The 27,186-nt window shown below is 40.6% G+C and overlaps 1 protein-coding gene across 1 annotated transcript in view; it reads left to right on the forward strand.

Annotated features, from left to right (window-relative positions):
- Positions 1-249: 249 nt before the first annotated feature.
- The window catches only part of Hdac2 (histone deacetylase 2), a 34,295-nt gene continuing 7,358 nt past the window's right edge, over positions 250-27,186 (forward strand). The window contains exons 1-8 of the mRNA XM_041653645.1: positions 250-483; positions 15,584-15,696; positions 19,348-19,465; positions 21,682-21,756; positions 23,055-23,193; positions 25,568-25,709; positions 26,804-26,896; positions 26,971-27,079. Of these exons, the coding sequence (XP_041509579.1) occupies positions 432-483; positions 15,584-15,696; positions 19,348-19,465; positions 21,682-21,756; positions 23,055-23,193; positions 25,568-25,709; positions 26,804-26,896; positions 26,971-27,079 (841 nt within the window). The 5' untranslated portion in view covers positions 250-431. The remainder of the gene's footprint in view (positions 484-15,583; positions 15,697-19,347; positions 19,466-21,681; positions 21,757-23,054; positions 23,194-25,567; positions 25,710-26,803; positions 26,897-26,970; positions 27,080-27,186) is intronic.

The following is a 27,186-nucleotide window of genomic DNA, read 5'->3' on the forward strand; positions in this document are numbered from 1 at the left end:
TTCGGAGGGGGAGCCCGACGGCTGCGGGTCCCGGGCTCCGAGCGCGGGGCCGAGGCCGGTTCCTTCGCAGCTCTGGAGTGCATGCGACCCAAGTGTGGGTACACTGCTCCCGCCCCAGCCGCCGGCGTCCTCTGCGAGCCAGCCGCTGGGACCGCCTGCAGCCGCGCTCCTCCCCCTGCACCACCGCAGTGGTAGCGCCCACCTCCCAGCCCCGCCACCCTGGGCCTCCCCCGCCGAGTGTCGCGCGTCGGCGCCGCTGCCACCCCTGCTCCCAGCTCTCAGCATTCTCCACTCCGGCTCCCGTCCCGCTCCGGGCTGCCCTTGTGCGCCCGCCGTCTCCCTCAGTCCCCGTTGTCTGGCCGCCGGGCCGCGGCGGGCGGGAGCAGCCGGAGGAGGAGCCGCAGCCGGGAAGGAGGCGGCGGCCCGAGCCCATGGCGTACAGTCAAGGAGGCGGCAAGAAGAAAGTGTGCTACTACTATGACGGTGGGTGGCCGGGGAGCCTGCGGCGGGGCGGCGGGGAGGGGGCGGCGGGGCGGACGCACGGCTCGGGGTGCTTAGGGTGGCTGTCTGCGGGGACAGGGACACGGCCTACCCGGCTTCGCGGCCGTGGCCCGGGATCATCCGCCCTCGCTCCTCTCGGGTCCTCCGCACGGACACGCGCGTGTTTGGGGTCCACTGCCTCGGACCGGCCCCCGAGGAACCCCAGTTGGCACCCCGGGCCTGACTGCACAAAGCCAGAGGCCTGGAGCTCCGCCCCACGTCCCTGTCCCCTCCCCCGCTCGCCGGGTCCCCCTTCTCGCCGGCATACAGTCCGCGCTGCGCTTCCAGCCTCACCCGGGACCCCGCGGCTCGGGTGGGGCTGCGGAGGAGTTACTGCTGGCGGGGGGCCAAGTTCGCAGAGCGGCGCTGTCTCGCTCGTGTTTCGCGTGGACTCCATCCGTCGCCTTTGTTCGCCGGGTTCTTTGAGCGCCACTTTCTCAGGGTTCATATGGAAGGGCTGCACTTCCTCGGTGACAATTAGGGGTTTTGAGTTGGCGCTAGGTAGGCCTGTGGGGAAGTGGTAAGAGGAGGGAGGCAAGCTTGGAGTTGTTCCTACTTGATGGGTCCTAGCTTGCTTCTGTAGGAGGTTGTTACCACCCACTTCTTTGTTGCTCTTTGTTCGCGCTGCAGTTATATCCTGCTCTGGGGGTTTAGGAGAGCATCAGACCCAGTGTGGTGGGGACTCTGCTGCAGGAAACTTTTGAGTAGTGGACTAAATATTCTAAACAGGTAGAAGGTGTACTAGGTGGTGGTGAGGATTCTGTGGTTTGGAATATAAGCAGTAGTAATAGTCTCCGACTTCTGTTGGCTGAGATGGTCTCAGTTACACTAAGAAGTGCCCTGTTGTAAAGGTTTCACCTTGGGAGGAGGAGTAATTTGACGGACCTAGCCTCATTGACCTGAAAGACCTGATTTCTACAGAGAGACACAAAATTGGGAGCTGTTTGCTGTATTTGTTGTGTTGAAGTCACAGTATCTTGGAGAAGTAGATTAGAGCCCAGACAACGAGGCCGAATCAAACTGACTTTAACTTGAAAATAGTTCTTGGCTTGGCAGAAATTTTTAATGCCTGTTTTTGTTGTTGTTGTTGTTTTGTTTTGTTTTGTTTTGTTTTTTTGGGCCGGGAGGGGGTGGTTCAAGACAGCTCTGTAGACCAGGCTGGCCTTGAACTTCCATAAATCTTCCTTCCTTTGCCTCCCAAGTGCCCAGGTGCCAGAGTGCATGGACTGCCATGCCCAGTTGAATGGCAAATTTAAGAGGACTACATATGTGCTGAATGAATTTATTTGAAATTACACCATCATGGAGGGCAGAGACGCCAAGTTAAACATGAATTATATTTCGAAGTTGGATTCCTGGTGAACACTTGTCCAGCATCCTCTTATCCATTAGAAAGGATGTAACCCTATAAATTAATTTGAAAAATTATAATTATAGCCCCCCCTTTTTTGTTTTTTCGAGACAGAGTTTCTTTGTGTAACAGTCTTGGCTATGCCAGAGCTCACTTTGTAGACCAGGCTGGCCTCGAACTCAACTGAGATCCACCTGCCTCTGCCTCCCAAAGTGCTGGAATTAAAGGCATGGGCCACCACCGCCCAGCCAAGAGTCAAGGGAGAGGTTTAACGGTCAGAACTGGTGCTCTGGTGTTGGAGAACCATGAAGTACTCTTGTTGTTTGCTGAGCGGCAATTTGTCCCTAGGTCCTTGTTTGGGCGTGAGCCTTCTTTTTTTATTTTTATTTTTTATTTTCGAGACAGGGTTTCTCTGTAGCTTTTTTTTTTTTTTTTTTTTTTGGTTCCTGTCCTGGAACTAGCTCTTCTAGACCAGGCTGGCCTCGAACTCACAGAGATCCACCTGCCTCTGCCTCCCGAGTGCTGGGATTAAAGGTGTGCACCACCACCGCCCGGCAGCGTGAGCCTTTTTTGAAGGGCGGGATAGGCCCTCTGTGACCTCACAGAGATGAGCAGGATGGAGGGATTTTTCAGTCATGTGATTTTTGATGTATGTCCATACAAACTGCCTTATCTAGTTGTAAGCATGCATCTGTATAACTGATGGTGGAAATCTGCTGGGTTTCCAATCTCTTGTCCAGCTCTTTGTTGGCATGTCTTTAGAATGGACTTAACTTACATACGTTCTGAATATTTGCTAACAAAATTTCAGAGATTATTAAATTGATGTCATGATTATGCTAATTAACATGGGATGTCATGCAGATTATTACTGCACAGATTATTCTCTACACTTCTATCTTCATTACCAAAACCCTGTTCTTGTTTGTTTATAAAAAAAAAAAAGCAGTGATTTTTAGTTGTCTTTTAAAATGTGAATAGAGGATTCAAGTAAAGTAATTTTTGTACCAAAAAAGTATGTGACTTTTAGATGCACGAAGGGTTGGATTGGCAAAGGGCAATGCCAGTAGTAATGGGACTTAAATAATGTAGTAGTTGAAGCTAGCTGGGGTTTTGTTTTTTGAGACGTTGTAGTCTTCACTGTCCTAGAACTTGATCTATAGACCAGGCCGGCTACAAATAGAGATTTGCCTGCCTCTGCCTCCTAAATGCTGGGTTTAAAGGTGTGTGCCAGCACCATGCTGCTCTAAGCTAGCTGGTTTTAACTCGGTTGGTAGAGGAAGGAGAGGGAAGAAAAAAGAAAAGGCGTGAAGAAGCAAATTCTGTAAACTCTTGAGGTTTAATCGGGCCAGTAGGCACAGCCTCTTAACAACTCAGAGTGTTTACTGCTGGCTCTGTGTGCTTTCTGAAGACACCGTTTTCTTTGTATGTTCTGTAGTCTACAGAAGTGTGCCCTTTAGATCACTGAGCCACTGATACTCAGTGAGCCTTGGGATATATGAGCTATCCCTTTACCGCAGAAGGAAAGTAGAGTTGTTCTTAGTGGGCTGTGGCTATTTAGTCATCTCCATACTTTCCAGAAACACTTCTCTGAATGTTGGTCATTCTTTGTGACTCTTCTGGAACCCACTCTATAGACCAGGTTAACCTTGAACTCACAGAGATCCTCCTGTCTCTGCCCCCACCACTGCCCAGCAACACCACTGCCTGACAGTCATTCTTTTATATACTAAAAGATCAATACTTTGTAAAATGATATATAGCAAATTATAGCTAATTAGATAAATACTAAGATCCTTTCTCACCATAAACTGATGTTATTTTTCTCTACTTAAGCCTAATTTAGCAGACTGAGTTACATTTGGTTCTAATTGCAATGCTCACATTTTTAGTATTTTATCTGGAAATGTAAATTATGCCTTGTTTTGAGTGAAGCTTGGGATCAATCATGCAGTGCCTTCTGATGTATACAATAAAGAGACTTGAATGTATGCATAATTTATATAATTAAGCACCAATTGCTTTATGCTTTGTTTATTTTTTTCTCTGATGGAGATAATCATAATCAGAATGTTTGGAGACATGGTCCAGATAGAAACATCACACTTATCAAAGGCATGCTTCCCAGTGTCCTCCTAACTGACTGACAGATACAAGGCTTTACAGAGCAGCCAGCTCTTCTCATATCTGTTTCACTTTTGTGTAAAATGGTGGCATCAGTGTCTTCTGCCAGGTAACTTTTAGTACAGCTGCATTAGCCTTTAGCTGCTGTATAAATCTTTACTGTCCATGAAATGGATAATTGTTTTTTTTGGTTACAGACCCATGCTAATGAAGTATTGCAGCAGTTTGTGAATATTGGTGTTTGTCGCACACAACATTTAAATTTGATAGGTAACTCTAAAGACATTTTCTGTGCTTTTGAATGCCGTTCCCACAGAATTCTTGATCCCTGGCCTCCCTCACATTTCACCCCCCCCCCCCCCCCCCCCGAGAGGCTTTCCTTGGTCCTCAATTGCCATTTTTGTTTTTTTGTCTGTCATTTCTATGGCTCAAGTTTTTTTTCTCTTCCCACTAGAATAAAAGCTTCATGAGGACAGTGTGTAAACTTGAACTTTGAATTATTGATGAAGAATGACTAGTGAGTCTTTATGAATAGCGTAGGTAGAGCCCATTCACATAAGACATTCATACACAGTTTTTATTTTGAAAACAATTTTGATTTATATCTGTGAGTGTTTTGCCTACATGATATGCTTCATGGTGCCCTTGAAGGTTAGAAGAGAGTGTTGGGTCCCCTGGAGCTGGAGAAAGGGGTGGTTCTGAGCTGCCATGTAGATGCTGGAAACCAAACCTGGGTCTTCTTGAAGAGTGGTAAGTGCTCTTAATGACTGGAGCAGCTCTCCCTCCTCACCATGCTCTTTAGCTCTTCAGTTACAGGCAGGAGGGTGATGGGGTCTACCTCTCACAGGGGAAAGCAGGTGACCACTCCCTTAGACTACCACTTTCCTTTCCCACACTGGTTCTGGTTTTATTGTCTAAGGAAAGGTTAGCATCTGAAATTCAAAGTTTTTTCATTTGTAGAGTTTTGTTCTGCTGTTGCCCAAAAATATACTAATTGTTTCTTTTTCTTAACAAAATGTAAATGTTAAGCAACTTCTTTAAGCAGTTGGCGTTGGTGAAGAAAAGTGAAATTCCTCATGCTCGCAGATGAAATGTGGTGCTCTTACATTAGTGTTCTACTCTTTCCATGGTCACAGTCAGCCTCACAGTTCTGGTGGCTTTTATTCCAGTGCATGAAGCCAATTTTGGGCTCAGAAACATGAGAATGTTTTAAGTCCCTGCTGTGTGCCATGTAGACTAAGATTACTTACAAAGGAAATGAATGTTTGTCATAGAGTAAGGGAGGAAAAGAACCCTTGGTGGAGTGACAGACAAGCATCTCAAGGAAGAAAATATAGCAGCCTTTAAGACGTCCTCCCCACGACACAGCAGAGGCCAAGACCTTAGAGTGTCATACCAAAGATGTCATACCAGAAGCTGACATGAGGAGCTAGGGGGTGCAGGGCCAAGCCATAAAGGGCCAGGCCACAACAAACTTGATTGGCAAAGATTTTGACATATTTAGGAAGTGTCTTGAAGCTTTTAGAGTAGAAGCCTGTCTTAATTTGCAAGAGGTAGGATATAGGCTGAAAACAAGAATTAAATATCTTTGTCTACATAAAATGAAACAGTTGTATTTTGGATAGAAATGGGTACAGTTGAAGAATGGTTTATAGAGGAAAACGTGAAAAATGTTGGTAGCTAGGACATGGGGTTAGAGCTGGGGAATGGTGATTTCTAGATTGAGCTTTTGGATAGAGGAGAGACTACACATTGAGGTTGTTTAAACTCCTCAGGGGCTCAATGTTTGCTGTCATGTATTTGAGATCTTTATTTAGAGCAAATGAAAATACTTAGGAAAGTGACCTCTGTGAGCCTGAAACCTAGGGAGGAGGAGAAGCTACTGAGATTGTATTTCCCAGCGGACAAGCTCATAAATCATTGAGGTGTTGAAGGAGATGATATGGAGAGACACAGCACCAGGAGCCATTTCTGAGAAAAGGCACAGGACAGAACGCCATCCCTGGAGTACTTGGGCACCTCACTTTGTACCTGCCTGACCAGTAGCCGGCTCTTGTTTAATGGACGAACTTGGAAGAGTGTTGGAGGAAATGTGCTTAGGGAAGGAACTGGAGGAACGCAGTATTGTGAAAACCCAAGCCCAGGATGTTTTCCAGCAGAGGGCCAGCTGTGTTAGAACCTTTTACAGGACCAGTGCTGTGTGGCTGACAAAAAGTACATAGTAGTCTTTTTATTCGTTTTTTTCTTGATTAATTTTGACAGCTTATCTGTGTGCAGGTGTGAAAATACTTTTCAGTCCTGAAATTAAAATGATCTGAAAAGTACAAGTTTTATCCTGAATTAATATAATTCCATTTATTATCTTTACTCCACTTACTGTGATAGTTACATATTTTTGCTTCAGAAATACATTTGATTATAGAATTTTGCCCCAGTTTTAGTACTTTATGTATTTTTATCTTGAGTTCAGTTTTTCTGGATATTCTTGATTGGTAAAATGTATTTAAGTATTTGAACAAAAAAATGGGATAACATTTAAATATACCCAAATTATCTAACTGACAGAGACCATATAGGTCTATAAATTAAGAAAAGAGAAGGGGGCTAGGTGGCTCAGCAGTTTAAAGCACTGCTGCTCTTTTAGAGGACCTGGGTTCAATTCTCAGCACCCACTTGGTGGCTCACGTCAGTACTCAAGTACCAGGGGTACTGTCCTATATCATGGCTCTTGACATGAGACGGAAACTCCAGAATCTCTGGGTTTTTCTCTTACCAACAGGCTTGGAATTGGAGAGGGACTGAGCCAGAGTCCAACTTCAAAACCAGCTCTATATATTTATAAATAAATGCACATTAATACATATTTAAAGATAAGTGTAGAATAATTTCACTTACAGAACCTATTTGATTTTCTTGCCGATTCTTATTGGGTTGTAAATATTTTCCATCTGTCAGTATTCCAACATCCAGAGTCCCTTGAATTTTTTGAAGATGAGTGTTTTCCTGCAGAGATAAGAAGAGAACCCTGCCCCCGTACTATATGTTTTTCTTACCACCTGTATGAATATCATCATTGTGGATGAGCTGTCATTTTTCCTTTCCAAGAGGTTTCTCCTCTTTAAATCGAAACTTTTTGATGGTATCCACAATTTTTCTTCTCCTGTGGAAACAAGAGCAAAACCCCTTCCCCAACGTAGCACATCTCCTGGCTTCCATTGAGAGGTCAGCACATCTTTGAAATAAATCGGTTGATTTAGTTCAGCACACATTTCCATTATCCAGTGTCTTTCTGCCGCTGTTGTTCCTTTCTCATAAGTGTTAAGAAAATTCAAGGTTAATAAAGCATTATGCAATCTATTTCTGGGGGTATTTTCTGTCCCTTTCTGTTTGTTCAGCATGTCCTTTATAGTACGATTTGATCTTTCTATAACTACCTGACCTGTAGGATTATTTGGTATACCTGTAATATGTTTTATATTATAATAATCAAAAAAGCATTTCATTTTCTTAGATACATATGCTGTACCATTGTCTGTCTTTATTTGTGCAGGTATACCCATGATGGCCATAACTTCCAATAAATGTGTGATTACTGAATCAGCCTTTTCTGAGCTCAGGGCAGTAGCCCATTGAAAACCTGAATATGGTGTGGTCTATGGTGTGGTGTACATATTTTAATTTACCAAATTCCATAAAGTGGAACACATCCATCTGCCAGATTTCATTCCTTTGAGTACCCTTTGGGTTACTCCCTGCAGGCAACGGTGTTTGATTATAGAAAGAACAAGTAGGACATCTCTTTATAATGTCTTTAGTTTGTTGCCATGTAATGGAAAATTCTTTCTTTAGGCCTTTACTATTGACATGATGCTTTTTATGAAATTCTGAGGCCTGCAACACACTTCTAATCAATAATTGATCAATCTCAGCGTTACCTTGTGCTAGAGGACCAGGCAGACCAGTATGGGACCAGATGTGTGTTATGGGACAAATCCTATTCCTAATTATGTCTTGTACCTGAATAAACAATGAAGTCAACTCTGTGTCATCTTGTATAAATTCAGCTATTTCAATATGCAAGATAACTCTTTCTGCATATTGTGAATCTGTAACTATATTAAGAGGTTCTTTAAAATCCCTTAGCACCATAAGAATGGCATATAATTCTGCCTTCTGGACAGAATTATAAGGGCTTTGTTTCACCTTACTCAATTCATCTGACTTAACCTGCTTTCCCTGATTTATTTGCATCAGTATAAAACGTACGGGCTCCAGTTACTGGAGCATCACGTACAATTCTAGGAAGAATCCAAGAAGTTCTCTTTATGAGGTTAAGTCTATCACTTTTGGAATAGTTGCTATTAATTTCTCCCAAAATATTAGCACAAGCTCTTTGCCATGGTTCATTGTCTTCCCATAACTTTTTTATTTCTTCAGTGGTAAAAGGCACTATAATTTCTGCTGGGTCTATACCTGCTAGTTGACGAAGTCTCAGCTTACCTTTTATAATTAATTCAGAGACTTTTTCCCACATAAGTTTTTAATTTTTTACTTGGTTCATTAGGTATAAATATCCACTCTAAAATAATATCTTCCCTCTGCACTAGAATCCCTGTAGGAGAAATTCTGGAAGGCAATATGACTAGGATGCAGGTAAGATTTGGGTTCACCCTATCCACATGCGCCTCCTGTAATTTTTCCTCAATCATTGTCAGTTCCTTTTCTGCTTCAGCTGTCAGTTTTCTTGGACTATTCAAATCTTTATCACCATCTAAGGTTTTGTTTAAATGAACTATCAGATCAGGTGTTATCCCAACAGCTGGTCGTAGACTGGAAATGTCTCCTAACAATCTTTGGAAGTCATTAAGAGTCTTTAACCGGTCTCTCCTAATTTGTGCCTTTTGCGTTTTAATTTTCTCTAACCCTATTCTGTAACCTAGGTAATTAATAGAATTTCCTCTTTGAATCTTTTCAGGGGCAATTTGTAATCCCCACCTAGGCAAGACTTTCTTCTTCAAACATCCTTTCTAAAGTATCTTTATTTGAATCAGATAACAAGATGTCATCCATGTAATGATAAATGATGGACTTGGGGAATTGTTTACGAATTATTTCCAATGGCTTACTTACAAAATATTGGCACAATGTAGGACTATTGAGCATACCCTGTGGGAGGACAGTCCATTGATATCTCCTATTAGGCTGAGAATTATAAGTAGGCACTGTGAAGGCAAATTTTTCTCTATCCTTTTCTTGTAACGGTATAGTGAAAAAACAATCTTTCAAATCAATAACTATAAGAGGCCATCCTTTTGGTAATAGAGAAGGCAAAGGAGTTCCAGATTGTACTGGGCCCATAGGCTGAATTACCTTGTTGACAGCTCTTAAATCTGTCACCATTCTCCATTTACCAGATTTCTTTTTAACAACAAACACAGGAGAATTCTAAGGGCTGGTTGATTCTTCAATATGGTGAGCATCTAGTTGCTCTTGCACCAGCTGTTCCAATGCCTGTAATTTATCTTCAGCTAGAGGCCACTGTTTGATCCATATTGGCTTCTCAGTTAGCCATTTTAAAGGTAGGGCTGTTGATACCTCTAAAGGTTTGGTATTTGCTGTATGTTCTTGTACAGCCTGAATGGCTGGTGACCTTTTTCCATAATACCTCATCATATCCTTCCCAGAATTATGAGTTCCTGGAAATACAGGAATGTTAATCTGGGTATTGCATTGCTGTAGCAGGTCACGACCCCATAAATTTATTGCAATATTGGCTATATATGGCCTTAGTCTTCCTATTTGCCCTTCGGACCCTATGCATTCAGCCCATCTTGTCCTTTGTTTTACACGAGATAGGGTTCCAATTCCCAGGCCAATTCGGATGCCAAGATTCTGGAGTAATGATACTTACATCCGCACCTGTGTCTAATAAGCCTTCAATAAAAGTGCCATTTATACAGACTCTTAACTTTGGTCTTTGATCGTTAATAGAAGTCTGCCAAAATATACGTTTACTCTGTTCTACTGGGTTTTTTGACTCATCCTCCACGCGTAATTCATCATTTAGACCAGTATTACTTTTTACAGTAGAAATTGGAGCTTTTAATTTTCTTGGTGAGGCACATTCTCCACTGTGACTGGGAATGACTGGGCCACTGTTGTCTTGGGGGCCTGCGAGAGGCCCCTCATGGAGTTTCCCGACGGTATCGGGTTGTCTTGTCTGTCTGTTGTTGACTTGCATTCGTTGAACCAATGCCAGTCTTTACTACATCTCCTACATATACCTGAAGGCTGAGGTCTCCTATTTTTGTCATTCCCAGAGGGGATATTATTCCTAGAAATTCTTTGCCTGCAATCCCTTTTCAGATGTCCTAATTTACCACAATTAAAACACCTGGCAGTTTGATGTCTCCTCATTGCTTTGGAAATCGCTTCACCTACCCAAGATTCACTATTATAGCTAAATATCTCAACATTCATCGTATGCTGAATCCATTAATCCATAGGTGCTGATCTAGACCTTAAAGGCCCAAATCTTTTTGCAATCTATGTTTGCATTCTCGAAAGCTAGAGATTCAAGAAGTATTCGTCTAGCTTCTGGGTCTGTTACCCCTATATCCAGAGCCTTAATTAATCTTTGCAAAAAGTCAATAAAGGGTTCTCTCTGTCCTTGCCTAATTCTGGTATATGATTCAACCCTTTTTGCTTGATCTTGTATCCTATTCCAAGCATTTAGAGCTGCTTGGTGACATAAACACAGTACTTCATCGTCATAAAGAGCTTAGACCTGTGGATCAGCATATTCTCCTGCACCAAGAATTTGATCTTGGGAAACCTCCACACCTTTTGCTCTTCCTTGCTGTTCTATATGTTTGGATTCTTCTCTGAAATAGATTCCAAACATCAAGGAAGGTCTATCATCTAAAACTGCAGACACTAACTGATGGAAATCATGGGGGTAGCTCTAGCATTAGAAGCCCAAGTCCTTATTATTTCCTTAACATATGCAGAGTGCAAGTCAAAATTAACAAAAGCTTGCTTAATTTCTTTTAGATCATTCATTGCTATTGGTGTCTATCTAGCTTCTCTGACTCTCTTTGAGCCTTTAGAAGTTGACGCTTTGTCAGAATAAATTTCAGGGTATGTCGCTAAAATCCTGGGTAAGCCAGTTCTAATAGCTGGTCGTGGCATTGTATCCTTTCCTTGTGCCTTATTACTCTGTTCACCAGCTCCAATAATTTCTTCAATCATTTCAAGTCTTTTTATTATTGTCTCTTTTGAATCCATCTCCTGACCTGCATGAGTTTCTAGTAAAGATTGTATGGTTCTTAGGAGTGCCATAATCTTCCTAAATGATAGAATATTCAAAAGAATACTGAAACCTAGTAACCAGTAAATTAAGTTATCCCCATAGCCATATAAACCTTGCATGATATAATCCATTGTAATAGTAAACAAAACAGTAAAATTTGTGTTGGAAACGAAAAATGCCATTTTACCTATTATCCAGCAGGTGGCGGTGTTGCCAAGTCGCGAAGAAAACAGGGTCCTGTTTCAGTGTCCGCCTTAGTATTTGTTAAAGAAATGCAAGTTGCTCAACAAAGTAAACGTAATTAAATCCATTCCGTATGCGGAACCATAAACCCAGAATCCAGGGGTAGAGAAGAGTAACCCAGAAGCCGTGTATGCCTCCACGTGACAGAGTTGCCTCGAGGGGTTGCAGCTTTCGGCAACCGTGTGCTCTGGTTCGTGACACTTAAGAGCTGTGCTTGCAAGGGAGATTTAAAAACGACTCAGAAAAGAGCATACCATGCGGGCAGAGACTACGCGGGCCTCCACGTGGGAGGCAAACGATAGGGTGTGTGGGGACTTGAAGTCAATCTGAGGTGTCTAAAGGGAAAATATAAAGAACTGCAGCAAGAAAAGCCACTGCGTGATGATTTATATTAAACTGCTGGCTCCACGCACAAGGCACAGGCCACGGCTGAGGGAGGGAGGGCTAGCACCAAGCTGAATTGGTGGCAGGCAGCTGCGCGGGGGAAGGAGGGGCCCTAAAACCAAACGTTCGGGCGCCAGATGATGAAGGCGTAAATAACAAACAATCCCACACCAGTTTGGAATTATGATTAATAGGATGGTATTTATTTAAAAGGGGAAAAATCTTACAGATCACCATCCCAGACAACAGCCCTCTGCGCAATCAGGAAGGGAGTCTAGTCGCCGAAAGTGCAGCAGGAAACAAGAGAGAGAGAAGAGGGAAGTGGCCACTTTTTTAAAGAGATAGACCATGCCCCAATGGGCTGGTATCTCAGTGGCTATTGTCTAGAGGAGTGGAAGGATCTCCTGCAACAGACATCTCTCAACTTTTTAAGTTAGTTTGAAATGCATAACCAATCTATAATATAAATCTCTGTATATGTCATATGAAAGGATGACATGCAATAATATTAGTCATGAGGATTCTCTAGCCAACAAGATTTATTATCTCTCATCCAGTCTCAGAGCTGTTCCCATGTCGAGAGATCAGCTTGTACATCACCTGTCTTGTAGTCTTTCTTGGCTTTTTTCCTTATTGTCTGCAGCCAAGATCCTCGGGGCATCTCCTCTGGTCAAATCTAATCTCCGTTAACTTTGAAGGAATCCATAGCTTTTCATTTCCTGTGGAAACAAAGGCATAACCTCTCCCCCAGCGTAACACATGGTTGGACTCCACTTTGAAGCCAAGACATCTCTAAAGTAGGTAGGCTGATTTAATTCAGCAGTCCCTTCTACAGCCCAGTGTCGATCTCAGCAGTTGGCATTCCCTGTTCATTAGCATTCAAAACTTCAAGGTCAACAAAGTATCATACAGGTCCAGATGCCCCGTGTATTTCCTATCTTTACTCTGCTTTTTAAAAAATACCCTGTACTCTGTCTTTAAATACTTTATTATTTTTAAACTATTTTTTCTATGACTATCTACAGCCATTTTCTTCAGTATCTAAGGACATTTTTAAATGCAGTATACCTTTTTAGAGGTTTTCAAATACCTTCGGTGTTCTCTGACCATGTGTGACAAATCTTAAACTGCCATGTCAGCATCTGTGCATCTCAGCTTAGCACATGGCACTGGTACTGACTTCAGCCCGCAGGCATGTCTGTATGCTGCCAAGCTCCAGTCTTCCTGACTAGGACTAAGAATCCACACCTGACTCCTTGTCCAGAACTCCTTTTTAACTTTCTCAGACCCTGTATTTGGATATTTGAGCCCCATATTGTATGCCGTAAATAATGAGTCTTTCTCTGTTCCGCCAGCCAGCTCCCAAATGATAAGTAAATAAACATAGAGACTTGCTGTAAATTATGAAAGCCCAGCTTTAGCTTAGGCTTGTCCTACTAGCTCTTATAACTTAGCCCATGTTATTACTCTGTGTTCTACCTACCATGTGACTGTTACCTCTCTTTGATCTTGCACCTCCTGTTTCTTCTCCATATCTGACTGGTTTCTCTGCCTCTCCTTCTCAGAGTCCTCTCTGGGCCTTGAAGTCCTGCCTATACCTCCTGCCTAGCTACTAGACATTTAGCTCTTTTTTAAAACAACCAGAAGGTTCCTTTGCAAAGACACATTTTCACAGTGTACATAAAGATTATTCCATAACAGAAATATAATTTACAAAAAAGTCATTGTCTACTTAGGCCAGCGACATGTGCTGTTCCTCACTCTGCAGTTTGGATTCGTCTTTGAAAAGATGGCCAGCATTCTAAGTAGTCCTGTATTTGTAAATAGTCTGCAGAAGATTGCTTGTGTTGAAAATGAAATTAAATAAATTGGAGGTACTATACCAACAAATTCAGTCATACTGTTAGGAGACAGGTTTTACAAAATGAATGTTCAGCTGGGAGTCATGACAAAAGTATATGGTCTCTAAATCGGATCATGAATTCAATGCCTGCCTGGGATACATGGCTAGAATTTTATCTTAAGGGGAAAAAAAGCAAATGTTTCCTGGATGATTGTCAACTAGATAGTATGAAACATCATAATCTTTGGTTTCCATTGTACAAATGGAACAGTATTATTAGGGAAGTTTCTGAAGGTGGTTGTTTTGTTTTTGAGAAAGGTTCTTACTATGTGACTCTGCTGGCTTGGAATACTGTGTGTAGATAGATCAGGTTGGCCTTGAATTTACAGAGATCTGCCCTGCTGCTTTCCCAAGTACTGGATGTACATCCCTGCGCTGAGCTTAAGCTCTATTGTTTTAAGGGCAGCTAGGAGAGGTTTGGTGTCTAGCTTTTAGTGTATAAACCACTATTGAAACAGTCATATTTGCAGGCTGCTAAAATCAATTCAACTGTCCTAACAAGTGTTTGAACATGTTATGTAAACTCTAATGTTACTGGTAATTTCTCATTTCCTGCTTGATACTGCTGTTGTTAGAAAGTATCCCTTATAGGGCTGAAGAGATGGCTTATCAGTTAAGAACACTGGAGGTACCTGCTGAGGACCCAAGGTTCTGTTTCCAGCACACATATGGTGGCTTATAGCCATTGTAACTCCAGTTCCGGGGATCTGACACCTTCTGATCTCCACGGGCTCCAGGCATGTATGTGGTCTGCTTATGTACATGCAGGTAGACATTCGGATGCATAAAATAGAAATAAACAAATAAACACATTTTTTAATGGAATCCCTTACCTTAGAAAAGACATACATATTTTTTTCTAAGTCTGTTCACTTTCTCATTGTCAATATTTTATGATAAGGTAAGTACAACCTTACCTAAAAGTATTTTGTTGATGAAAACCAGATTTTAGCTTTAAGACATTGGGATCTAAGACACTTTGACAGGCTACAACTGTCTAGTCGTGATGACAAAACTGTTCTTACTACCCTGAAAATGCCATGAATGTGTCGCATAGCAAAAATTCCTTTAGACCCTAAATTTCAGTTACCAATCTCCCCTAATAGACACTGAACACTTAAGCCCTCCCATAACACCAGCTCAACTGTAAGAGATTTCTGTGGGGTACTAGGAAGTTATTCAAGAAGCCAATACTAGCTGAACAAATTAAATATACTCCAAACTTGAAGAAATACATTTTATGTATCTAAATTTATAAAATAAACAATGAAAAAAACCCACTAAAAATGGGTTTCACTTTAAAATTGGAAAACTAAAAGCCAGAAAAATTTTCCTTTCTCTACAAAGAAATCGAGTACTCAGCATGTATAAGAGCTGCATAATATATTAGGTTGCTAGTAAAATTTGAATGTTACAAAAGTAATTTTTAAGGGATTTTTTTTTTTTTAAGATTTATTTGCTATGTACGTGAGTGGTCTGTTTTCCGGCATGTTTGCATGGCAGAAGGCGGCATCAGATCCCATTATGGATGATTGTAAGCCACTATGTGATTTTTTGGGAATTGAACTCTGGACCTCTGGAAGAGCAACCAGTGCTCTTAACAATTAAGCCATTTCTCCAGCCCAAATAATCTAATTTTAAACAACTCTTTAAGTGATAATTTTTTAAGGTTGAACACACAAACATAAATGTCTGTGTTATCTAATAGCCATATTTTGTCTTTTAGGTGATATTGGAAATTATTATTATGGCCAGGGTCATCCCATGAAACCTCATAGAATCCGGATGACTCATAACTTGCTGCTAAATTATGGTTTATACCGAAAGATGGAAATATATGTAAGTATTCCTTTGGCACTGTTTCTCTAAACTAGTATTTGAAAGCTTCTTTGTACACTACTGTGGGAGATTCATTTAGTAAATGAAAAGATCTGAGAGAAGACGGCTCTTTTGGTTTTATTCATCAGAGAAAGTCTACATAGGAGTAGACTCTTCCCTCCTTGATCATCTCAAACCACCACCTCAGTCCACCCTGGTCTTGGGCCATGTTTCTGAAGAATAACTTTGCCCAATATACCAAATATTTTTGTGACAATATTGTTGTGTTGCCTGTACTGCTTAAAAGAATTGACCTGATATTGGTGAGATAACTTAATAGATAAAGAAAGGCACTTACCACTAAGCCTAATGACCTAAGTTTAATTGCCAGAAGTCTCAAAGTGGAAGGAGAGATCTAATTCCCCCAAGTTGTCTTTAGATTCCACATGGGTGCAATGAAACACACACCTCCAAAAATAAGTAAATACAATGTAATTTTAAGAATTGATCTGGACTATTGCAAGATTTATAGAAAATTAATCTTAATTTATTTGGTTATCACATACATGTATATGATATATGTAATATATAAATATATAATTATAATATATAAATATATAATTATTATATATATATTACATTACTGTTAATGATAGCCAGGTAAATAAAAATAGTGTAAGATCCACAGCCACCTTATGAATTTGCACAATGAGGGCAGGGGTGTATATAAAAAGTGTAAGATAGAATGGTGCTTAACTGCTCAAGGAGAAGAGGATTTGAAACAGTTTACTAAGTCTGTAAGCTAAGACCTTTCATCTGGTCTTGTTCCATCAGACCACATTAGCCTGGAAGGAATCCATAGGTTCTCATCTTTTATGGAAACAAAGCAGAACCTCTTTTCCAAAGTAACATATCCTTAGGCTCAAATTTTGAAGTCAAGATACTTTTAAAATGTATATGTATGTGTGTGTTGGTTTAGCTTAGCAGCCCATGCAATGAAATGTCTCTCTGTACTTAGCTCATTCCCAGTCCAAAAAGTCAAAGAAAACACAATAATATACATAATCCAGTGTTTTCCGTCTTTATGTGGCTTATTTTTTACTCTATTACTTTTTAATATTTAGTTATCTTTATGACTTTAATCTATGACTTTCTGTACTTTTTCTTCTTTCTCATAAGCCCATGTACATTTATCCAACACTGTGACCCATTTAGAGGTTCTTTTTTTATCTGAACCTATTTTTATGACATATCGGTAATCATTTTCTGACCAGGAGCACTTTTTTTTTTTTATGATAAGTAGGCACGGCTAGGGCCAACTCTAATTCCACTCGGTCCATCATGGCGGAGATTTGTTCACCTTCTCTGTGAGCCATGCTTACCTCCCCAGCTCCAGGGACGTAGCAGGTCTATGTCTCCATTAAGCAGGTAATAGCACACTGCTCACAAAACCACATTTAAGTGTAGGACCTCCCAAAAGAACCAGACTTCGTGAGGCAAGCATGAACCAGGAAGCTGCCATTTCTTAAAGAAGCTGTGCAGGTTTTGCTGCTAATACTGCATCAGAAAGCCTTCTTTTAAAGGAGTATTATCTCTGCTTGCCAGCAAACAGAGCCTATCCTAAAAAAATGCAGCTACCAAGAAGCTGCACTTGGCTCCCATTTTTGTGGGTTTAGAAGGCCCACCTTTTTTTCTTAAGCTTTTTAGGTCTTATGTGTATCCATGCCAGACAGTGGGCACCATTTTGTAACCAGAGACTGCTTGTTAGTTTCCCTGCCACCCAGATTGAAATAATAACACAAGCTATATTAATTTTAACACTGTTGGACTGATTTCTCAGTCGTATTTCTAGCTAGCTCTTATATCTTAAATTAACCCATTTCTATTATTTTACATTTTACCACAAGGCTCACTGTTACCTCCTGCTTCTTGGGCAACTATATGACGTCTGCCTCCTTTGGCAGCTACGTGGCATATCCTTGACTCCACCTATTCTGTGCTCTGGTTGTGGTGGTACATGCCGGTAGGATTTGCTGAGGGAGGTGTGAAATCCGAACAGGGATATAGAGAGAGAGTAGGCAGTCCAGGAGACGCCATGTAGCTGCAGAAGGAGAAAGATGCCCAGAACCTTTACCGTGAGACATGTCTGCTTCTGCCAGCACCAATTACTTCAGAGAGGTTGATGGGCATTGAAGAAACTCGTTACGGAATTTGCCTTCATTGTGATGAGGCTAGCCATTTGGGCAAAAAACTGCTCTTGCCTGGACTGCTTGATGGTGTACTGTATGAACTGGACATGCAGGACCCACAGAAAAGTGATGCTGAACTTTCCAAAAGACAGGATGGTCCTTCAGGGTTCCTGCTTCACAGAAGAAACTGCCAGACATTCTCCAGGACACAGAAGAAAATGACCGAGAAACTGCTAATATAGGCAAAATGGCCTTTCAAATTTTCTGCTTCGTGGAAAAGTCTGCCAGATATTATGGGCCCGTAGGCTGAAGGTGGATGCCCCAATGGCAAAGAAAAACTTTGGGTGACTATCCTGGCAGTGAGATATGTCTGTCAATTATAGAGTTTTGGAAGTTGCTTACAATGTACTTTCTGTTTACTTAGGTAATATTCTATCCTTCTGAAGAGTTGAAGACAGACAGAGTTATAGTTTTCCTTAGTTATGATAAAGTATAAATTAGATATAAAACTTTGGACACACAAAGATAAAATAGATGATAGAGTATTTTTCTTAATTTGTCAAATGTAAATGTTACGACTAAATATTTTAACTATAATTCTTGCTTGATAGCTGTTTTGTACATGTAATTTTATTATGTTAAAGTTAAAACATTCCTTTTTAATTAAGACAGAAAAGAGAAGATGGTGTGGGATGTCCTTCTGTAAATATATTGGTTGATGAATAATAATAATAATGAATAAAGCTGTTTTGGCCAATAACTTCGCCGAGTAAAGCCAGTCTCGAAGAGATAGCGTAGGTGGAGTCAAGGAGACATCACATAGCTGCCCAAGGAGGCAGACACCATATAGCTGCCCAAGAAGCAAGAGGTAACAAACAACAAGCCTCATGCTAAAATATAAGATAATAGAAATGGGTTAATTTAAGATGGAAGAGCTAATCAGAAATACGCCTGAGACATTGGCCAAACAGTGTTGTGATTAATATAGTTTCTGTGATTATTTGGGTCTGGGTGGCCGGGAAACGAGTGAACAGTCTCTGGTTACAACAGTCCTAAACAGTGCTATAGGAATCATTTCTTTAGGTACAGATAATTTAGAGACGTGGGAAGTCCTGTGGAAGAAGAATGTCATAAGTGAAATTGAGCTCTTCAGAATGAAAATTAGAATAAATGAAAGGTCAAAGTAGATCTTAAGCTGATTCAAGCAAACGTTGATGACAGCCAGTGGCTAAAGAGCAATAGGGTGGGTGCAGATGAGAGTCTGAACGTGTGAGCTTTTCTACCAAGCAGGAGTGGGTTTGGCTTTCAGAGGGGCTAACTTCGTTCTGGAAGACAAATGTATGAGTTTGGATTGCCTTCATAATTAATCTCACTCAGGTGGTTCTAATTCATTTGAACAGACTGATGGTGGGCACTCATACATCTCACTTGAGAATTGTTTTAATAACTAATAATTTCAATATCTTGGTGTTTTTCTTTTCAGAGGCCCCATAAAGCCACTGCTGAAGAAATGACAAAATACCACAGTGATGAGTATATCAAATTTCTACGATCAATAAGACCAGACAACATGTCTGAGTATAGTAAGCAGATGCAGAGATGTACGTTGTAAATGACATATTTTAGTAGTGCTGAATGTAAATGAATCTTTTTTGTTGTTGTTATTATTTTGCTTTTTGAGACAGGGTTTTTCTGTATAGCCTTTACAGTCTAGGATCTTACTCTGTAGTTCAAGCTGACCTTGAACTCACAAAGCTCCACCTGCCTCTACCTCCCATTTTCTGGGATTAAAGGTGTGCACCACCACTGCCCATCCCAGAATAAATCTTTTCAGCCACGTAAGTATAGAGTTGCCTGATTAGGTATTTTTTTCCTATTAGTTTAAAATATTAATATAATTTTTAATTCAAATCATTGGACCACTATCAATGTTGCTTTAGAAAACAAACTTTTTTGAATGTCAGTTTAGTCTTTTACTTTTTATTTTGTTCCCATAATAACTTTGGGATTGGTCAGAGCACACTGTCTTACAAAAAAGAAAAATATACTTATTTTATCCTTTTGTTGTTGTTCTTTGTTTTTTAAGGTTTTGAGACAGGCTCTCTCTTTCTAAGTCTGGCTCTCCTGAATCTTACTAATGCAGACTAGGCTGGCCTCAAACTCACAGATGTTGTGTGGAGGAGCAGGCTGTGTCCCGCCGCCTGGCTAGCTTACCCCTGAAATAATTACACAAAAACTGTTTTCAATTAAACACTGCCTGGCCCATTGTATCTAGCCTCTTATTGGCTAACTCTCACATCTTGATTAACCTTTTTCTATTAATCTGTGTATCGCCACTTGACTGTGGTTTACTGGCATGAGTCTAACCAGCATCTGTCTTGGGCAGGAGAATAATGGCATCTGCCACACTTCCCTTCTTCCCAGCATTCTATTCTGTCTACTCCGCCCACCTAAGGGCTACCCTATAAAAAGGCCAAGGCAGTCTCTTTATTCAACCAATGAAAGCAACACACAAACAGAAGACCCTCCTACACCACACAGAGGTCCACCTGCCTCTGTCTCCCATATAATTCAGTGGTCGTTTGTCTGCTATTTGTATGCACTGTAACATGAAGACCATTTCTCCTTTGGTGGATGATTAGTGAAGTAATCTCCCTACATGTTCTTTTTTATGACTTAGAGATTTTGTTATTAGAAACTATAGTGAATTGAAGAAATATTGCAGAATATCCTAAAATGTTTGGAATGCTATCTTTTGATGCATAGTACTGGAATCAGTTTTCTCAATGAGAAATGGACTTTTTATGATGTACTTCAGTGAAGATTAGATTTTAGATTTAGTTTAGTTGCTAAGAATTTCCTAGGTTCATAGAACTTCAAATGTTTCTCTACAACAGACTCTCCCATTTGATCGAATCAGAGCTGTAATAGGACAGATATTGCTCATCTCCAGGGTTTTTGTTGTCGTTTTCATTTCAGCACAAAAGGAACCAAGCATGTCACGATAGTGTGACTTATGTATCTATATGAGTTATTCTCTTGTCCTAAGTACCCTTTTTTCTGTATCTTTGTTCCATTAACTTCTAAAGTCAGTGTTAGCTGCAGGAAAAAATAAAATATTTTAATTTTTTTATACTAAAATACATTTCAAAGTTAGGGATACTCAGTGTTTCTAAGGAGTTCTAAAAATGACTTAGAAAGGAGTTGAAGCTACTTGATTTTTAAAATTGTGACTTTCTTTCATTTAAGGAGAAAACCAGATTTATGTCTGTTTTACTAATAGGCTTTTGATTTTGTTGTTATTTCTTTTTGTTTTTTGTTTTTTTTTTTTTTTTTTTTTTGGTTTTTCAAGACAGGGTTTCTCTGTGGTTTTGGAGCCTGTCCTGGAACTAGCTCTTGTAGACCAGGCTGGTCTCAAACTCACAGAGATCCGTCTACTTCTGCCTCCCAAGTGCTGGGATTAAAGGCGTGCGCCACCACCGCCCGGCTGTTGTTTCTTGTTTGGGCAGAGATACTTCACAGGTATCCTGATAAGATTTAGTAATGGGGGAGAGGAAGGGAAGGGAGCAGAGAAAAATATATAGCTCAATAAAAGCAATTTTTTAAAAAAAGATTTAGTAATGGTATTCCACAGACAACAATTTAATTATCTTGACCAAAATAATGAATTATATTTTAAAATTGCAAATTTTATATTATTACCATGAAAGTTCAATGCCTGCCTGAAACAAAAAAAAAAAAAATTTAATAGCTTTTAAGAAAAAGCTTTCAATCATTTGCATAATGGGTTGAACTTAATGAAATTCGTTTTCCACAGTTAACGTTGGTGAAGACTGTCCAGTATTTGATGGACTCTTTGAATTTTGCCAGCTTTCCACCGGTGGTTCGGTTGGTAAGTGTCCTGAGTCACTGAGATTTAAACATGATCTGGAAGGCGCTATGGTGTCTTTGTAGTTTTTGTCTAAAGCAGACGTTTTAATGGTTGTAAGTTTGCTAGACTGTGCTACGCTGGTAGGCCTCAAACTCATAGTCCTCATGCAGCTTCCTCCTGAACGATGAGCTTACAGACACGCGCTATCATAACAACTTAACAGTGATAGATTTGTTGTTTTATTTTGTGAGACAGTCTCACTGCAGTGTTCCGGCTGGCCTTGAGTTTGTGGAGTTCCTCCTGCCTTAGCCTCGCAAGCACTGGGATTACAGGCATGTACTAGTATTGTATTGGTGTGTATTGTTATAGTATTGTTATTCCATCTTCCATTGGTGTAACAAACGTATGACAACTCAGCTTCTGAGTGGAGACCGCTTCAAGGTCAGACCTCCAGTGAACCAAAGCCAGATCTCACCTCTTCCCTCACTTCCAGTGACACCACAGTGGTGACTGAGTGTTTCATGTTGTTCTGGGGTATGGTTCAAATTTTCTTGAGGCTCCCAAAAAAAGACTTGGAGACTTAATTGTGAATCCTTGATCTTCACTTAGGCTTGTCCCACTAGCTCTTTCAATTTAACTTGTTTCTATTTCTTTATATTTTACCTTCCTTTCATTCTGTGTCTTCTTTCTTGTCTCCTCCTTGTCTGGCTGACTGGCCCCAGGAGTCTACCTGTAGTTATTCCTCCTACTTATTCTCTCTGCCCACCAGCCCCCCCCCACCCCATTATTCCTCTACTCCCTAGCTATTAACCGTTTAGTTTCTTATTAGACCAATCAGCTGCCTTAGGCAAACAAGGTGAAACAGCAACAACATCTTTCCATAATTAAACAACAAATGCATCGTATCTTTACATAGTTATACAAACGGAACACAACTTTGCGTAATTCAATATTCTGCAACACTGGGGAGGCATTTCAGGTTCAAAATAGCACATGTGATTGTCTTTTAAACCCCTGTGCTTAAGAATTAAGACTTTAAAACTCCTCTGTTTAACAATCAAGAAAACAGTTTTTAAGTTGTATTTGCTTAGAGATTTTTTTTCTGCCATTTTTACTACAACTTTCCATGTATATTGCCGTTTAATTAGATAAACTGTAGGACAATAGGTAATCTATGGAAAATGTAATTCTAAGTTATAATCCGTAGTTTTTTAATGTCAAAACTTTTTGCTTACACATGGCATATTTAATAGGACTTCACTTAAAGAGATTTTGTGTAAATTATTTTATAAATACTATAACATGTTTCTACTTCCTAGCTGGGGCTGTGAAGTTAAACCGACAACAAACTGATATGGCTGTCAACTGGGCTGGAGGATTACATCATGCTAAAAAGTCAGAAGCATCGGGATTCTGCTATGTTAATGATATTGTGCTTGCCATACTTGAATTACTAAAGTAAGTTCATTCATAACTTTCCCTGTGATCAAACCTCTTAATTAAAATAAGAAATTATTTGAAAGAATATGAAATAAATTTTAATAGATTAATGCTGAATCAATATGGGCTTATCACAAGCCAATGCAGAGGTATGAGAAAATAGCAATTTTCTTAATGTTTTTTTTTGTGCCCTGAGAACATGATAGGTGTCAGCTTACATTGTATTTTAGCCCAGCCATGGCTTCTTTGCTGTTGAAGACCGGCCTTGACCAAAATATTTCTGGCCCAGGATAGGGGCATGGGAATTTTAGAAATATAAGAATATGAAGACACATAAAAAATAACAGGACAGAAACCATAGAAAGTATTGGGAGGGGGGCTGGAGAAATGGCTCAGAGGTTAAGAGCATTGACTGCTTTTCCAAAGGTCCTGAGTTCAATTCCCAACAACCACATGGTGGCTCACAACCATCTGTAATGGGGACCAGTGCCCTCTTCTGGCCTGCAGGCATACACACAGACAGAATATTGTATACATAATAAATAAATAAATATCTTTTTTACAAAAGTATTGGGAGGGCACTCCAGTAACTGAAATCACCCACATTAATTTTTAGAGCTTTTATATTCATTGTAAATGGGGGGGAGGCAAAAAAAAGGATTTAATTAACATACAAAGGGTAACTCACACAGTCACTTTATCACTCTGAGATATCAGATCATTCTGTTGTCTAGGTAGCGAGAAGCTACTCTAGATCAAGTATGCTGAAGGCCACCCCTCCCCAGGTGACCTCATAGTTACAAAAGAAGGGGCAGAAGTATGTTTGCATGTCTTGACCATCTATCAGGATTGAATGGGGCTAATGTCAAAAGAACCAAGGTCACATCCTGTCACATCCTGAGTTGGGACCTGCAACTCAGCTTGTTCACCTCCAGACTCTGACCATCCGACAAGGTGGAAATTAGGCTCACATTTTAGGCCTCCACACTTTGGATAATAAATAAACTGTTGTGAATCACTTGCAGTGACAAGACATTTTACTACTTTAAATAGTGAATTTAATTTTTTGTTTATTTTTTTGTTTATATTTTATTGGTGCTTTGCCTGCATATATGTCAGTGCCCACAGAGGCCAGGAAAGGCCAATAGACCCCCAGGAACTATAGTTACAGACAGTTGTGAGCTGTCATGTGGATGCTGGGAATTGAACCTGGATCCTCTGGAAGAGCAACCAGTGCTCTTTTTCTTTTTTTTTTTTAAATTGTCTTTGTTGTTCTAACCACTAGACCAACTTTCTACAACAATGGCTTTTTTTTTTTTTGACACCGTGTTTTTTCTAGTGGCACTTTGATGTAGGTATGGAACCAATGCCATGTCATTCTCCAGAAGTGAACTTGAGATGCTGTGACTAATCTGTAGTGTCCAGAGTGTAAGTGAAGCAATGAGAGTACTTGGGAGTGCTCATAGTTACTAGCTATTGATGAGGCCAAATGCAATCATCCTTTAGTAAAATGTTTTTATGGAAGTGGAAATTTGAGTGTCACATATTATAAAATATTCTTGGTTTGATTTTATTTTTGAGCCTGTGAAAACTGGGGAGTGGTATTGGCACGATGGCACGTTGGGAACTGGGGAGGAGTGGAGACATGGCACACACTTCCAGCACTTCACAGGCAGCCGGGTGTGAGGTCAGCCGGGATGAGAGCACAACCAGAAAGGAGAAGGGAACGATGTAAAATTCCACTCAATTCAAAACTCTTTATGGAAATAAAAAAAGAGTAACTGGATTACTTAAACCATGGTTGCCATGGATTGTTTTATAATGATAAAATTTTGTTTTAATGATTTATTCTTTATTTTCTGTTCATTGATGTTATTTCTACATATATGTCTGTATGAGGGTTCAGATCCCCTGGAACTATAGTTACAGACAGTTTTGAACTGCCATGTGGTGATGGGCACTGAGACGGGGTTCTCTGGAAGAGCAGCCAAGGTTTCCAACCAGTGAGCTGTCTGCAGTCCCCATCTTTCCTTTTCTTGATTGTAGTTTTGTTTTATCTGTGTAGCCCTGGCTGTCTTGGAACTTGCTCTATAGACCGGGCTGGCCTAGAACTCAGAGATTCACCTTCCCAGTACAGGAGTAAAGGTGTGCACCACCACGCCTAACAATGCTGAAATTTTCTAATGTTGTTCTGGCATAATCTTTGGGGGTGAATATATAGAAATATATAGCTGTCTTTAATGTGTATAGAAGAGGGTAGGCCTCAGAAAGTCCTAGATTTTCTTGGTTGCCCAAAGGTCTGGATGCTTTCTTAGATTGGCAGCGAGATTAAGGGTTGAACATTGTAAGATCAAGAACAAGTTCCTGAATCCTAGTTTCCCTCTACTTCCAGGTATCATCAGAGAGTCTTGTATATTGACATAGACATCCATCATGGTGATGGTGTTGAGGAAGCTTTTTATACAACAGATCGCGTGATGACGGTTTCATTCCATAAGTATGGGGAATACTTTCCCGGAACAGGAGACCTGAGGGTAAGACCAAATCTGTTCGAAGTGGAGATGAAGTTAGGAGGTTGCTAATTTATGGAGGAGCCCTGTTGTCTTGTTTTTGTTTTGTTTCTTTGTTCCTGTATTTGTGATGGAATCTGGACATCTGGAGTTTCTTGATATATGGCCTTGATTAGTTTAGCAATTGTTTGGGTCATTGTTCACTGTTAGGATTTGTCAGGTTGTGGGCCAGCTGAATGGTGTGCGGTGTTTAGTTTTGACCACTTCATTTATGTAGAAATGGGGTGTAGAAAACAGTTTCAAGTCAGCTAGGCATAAGTGCCAATCTGAAAAAGTTCTGTGGTCTCTCCAGGTTCTGCAGGTGGTCCTTGGGTAGCAAGGGCTATTGCACAGTGGGAATAGGAGTAAGGTGCAGGATGTCACACTCTCTTCAGTGCTGGTGGATTGGGGAAGGCCAGACAGGGTCTTTATCCAGGATCAAGGGCACAGAGGAGCACATGGTCCCAGGATGTGTAGGTGGTGTTTCCAGAAGACTGATTTGGGGTCCCTGCCTGGAGTTATGGTCACAGAGCTCCATGTACTCACAGTGGCTCAGTGGGTGTGGTGGCTGCAAGACAGTTGGAGGTGTTGACTCTGGAGATCCCTACCAATGGTTCTGGGTCATAGGACTTCTCTCAGTTCAGGAATGATGAAATAAGTGGGGTCTCTATTTACATCTTATAAAAATGTTTCATGCCTATTCAGATTGAGGTTTGTTAGAACTTTTTATTTATTTGTGTGGGGGAAGGACAATGAGTGTGCCATCTTAAAGGACGCAGTGCAAGAGTCCTGCCTTGTGGGTGGGTCCTGGAGATGAAACTCAAGGAGTCTAACTCAGTGAGCTTTCACCAGCCCAAGCTACAGGCTTGTGTTTGTATTAACTGTATGCTACTGTTAAGTTTCTTCTTTAAAATTTGTCTTAGAGCTTAGTAAGTGCTTCTACAAACACTGGAATATGTACTTGTTTATTTTTTATTATTTCCTTTTCAAAATTATGTGTTACTTGGTCTTCTAATCATTTAAAAATGACAAACTTTTTGTTAAGAAATAATCTCTTAAGATATATTTTTGTGTTATAGGATATTGGTGCTGGAAAAGGAAAATACTATGCTGTCAATTTTCCCATGAGAGATGGTATAGATGACGAGTCATATGGACAGATTTTTAAGCCTGTAAGTACTGCTTTCAGAAATAAAGTGGAGTTGTAAAATATCCTGAGATACTAATGTGTCTTATTTTGTGCTAGATAATCTCTAAAGTGATGGAGATGTACCAGCCCAGTGCTGTGGTGCTGCAGTGTGGTGCAGACTCGCTGTCTGGTGATAGGCTTGGCTGCTTCAATCTCACTGTCAAAGGTGAGCACTACTTCCCATGAAAGTTCTCGTTGTTAATTGCTGGAGAGATGGTTAAGAACACACCTGTTCCTTTTGCAGAGGACCTGGGTTCAATTCCCAGCTCCCAC

The sequence above is a fragment of the Microtus oregoni genome, unplaced genomic scaffold (genome assembly GCF_018167655.1).
Source record: "Microtus oregoni isolate MIOR12 unplaced genomic scaffold, Mior012 000006F_ref0000085, whole genome shotgun sequence".
NCBI lineage: Eukaryota > Metazoa > Chordata > Mammalia > Rodentia > Cricetidae > Microtus > Microtus oregoni.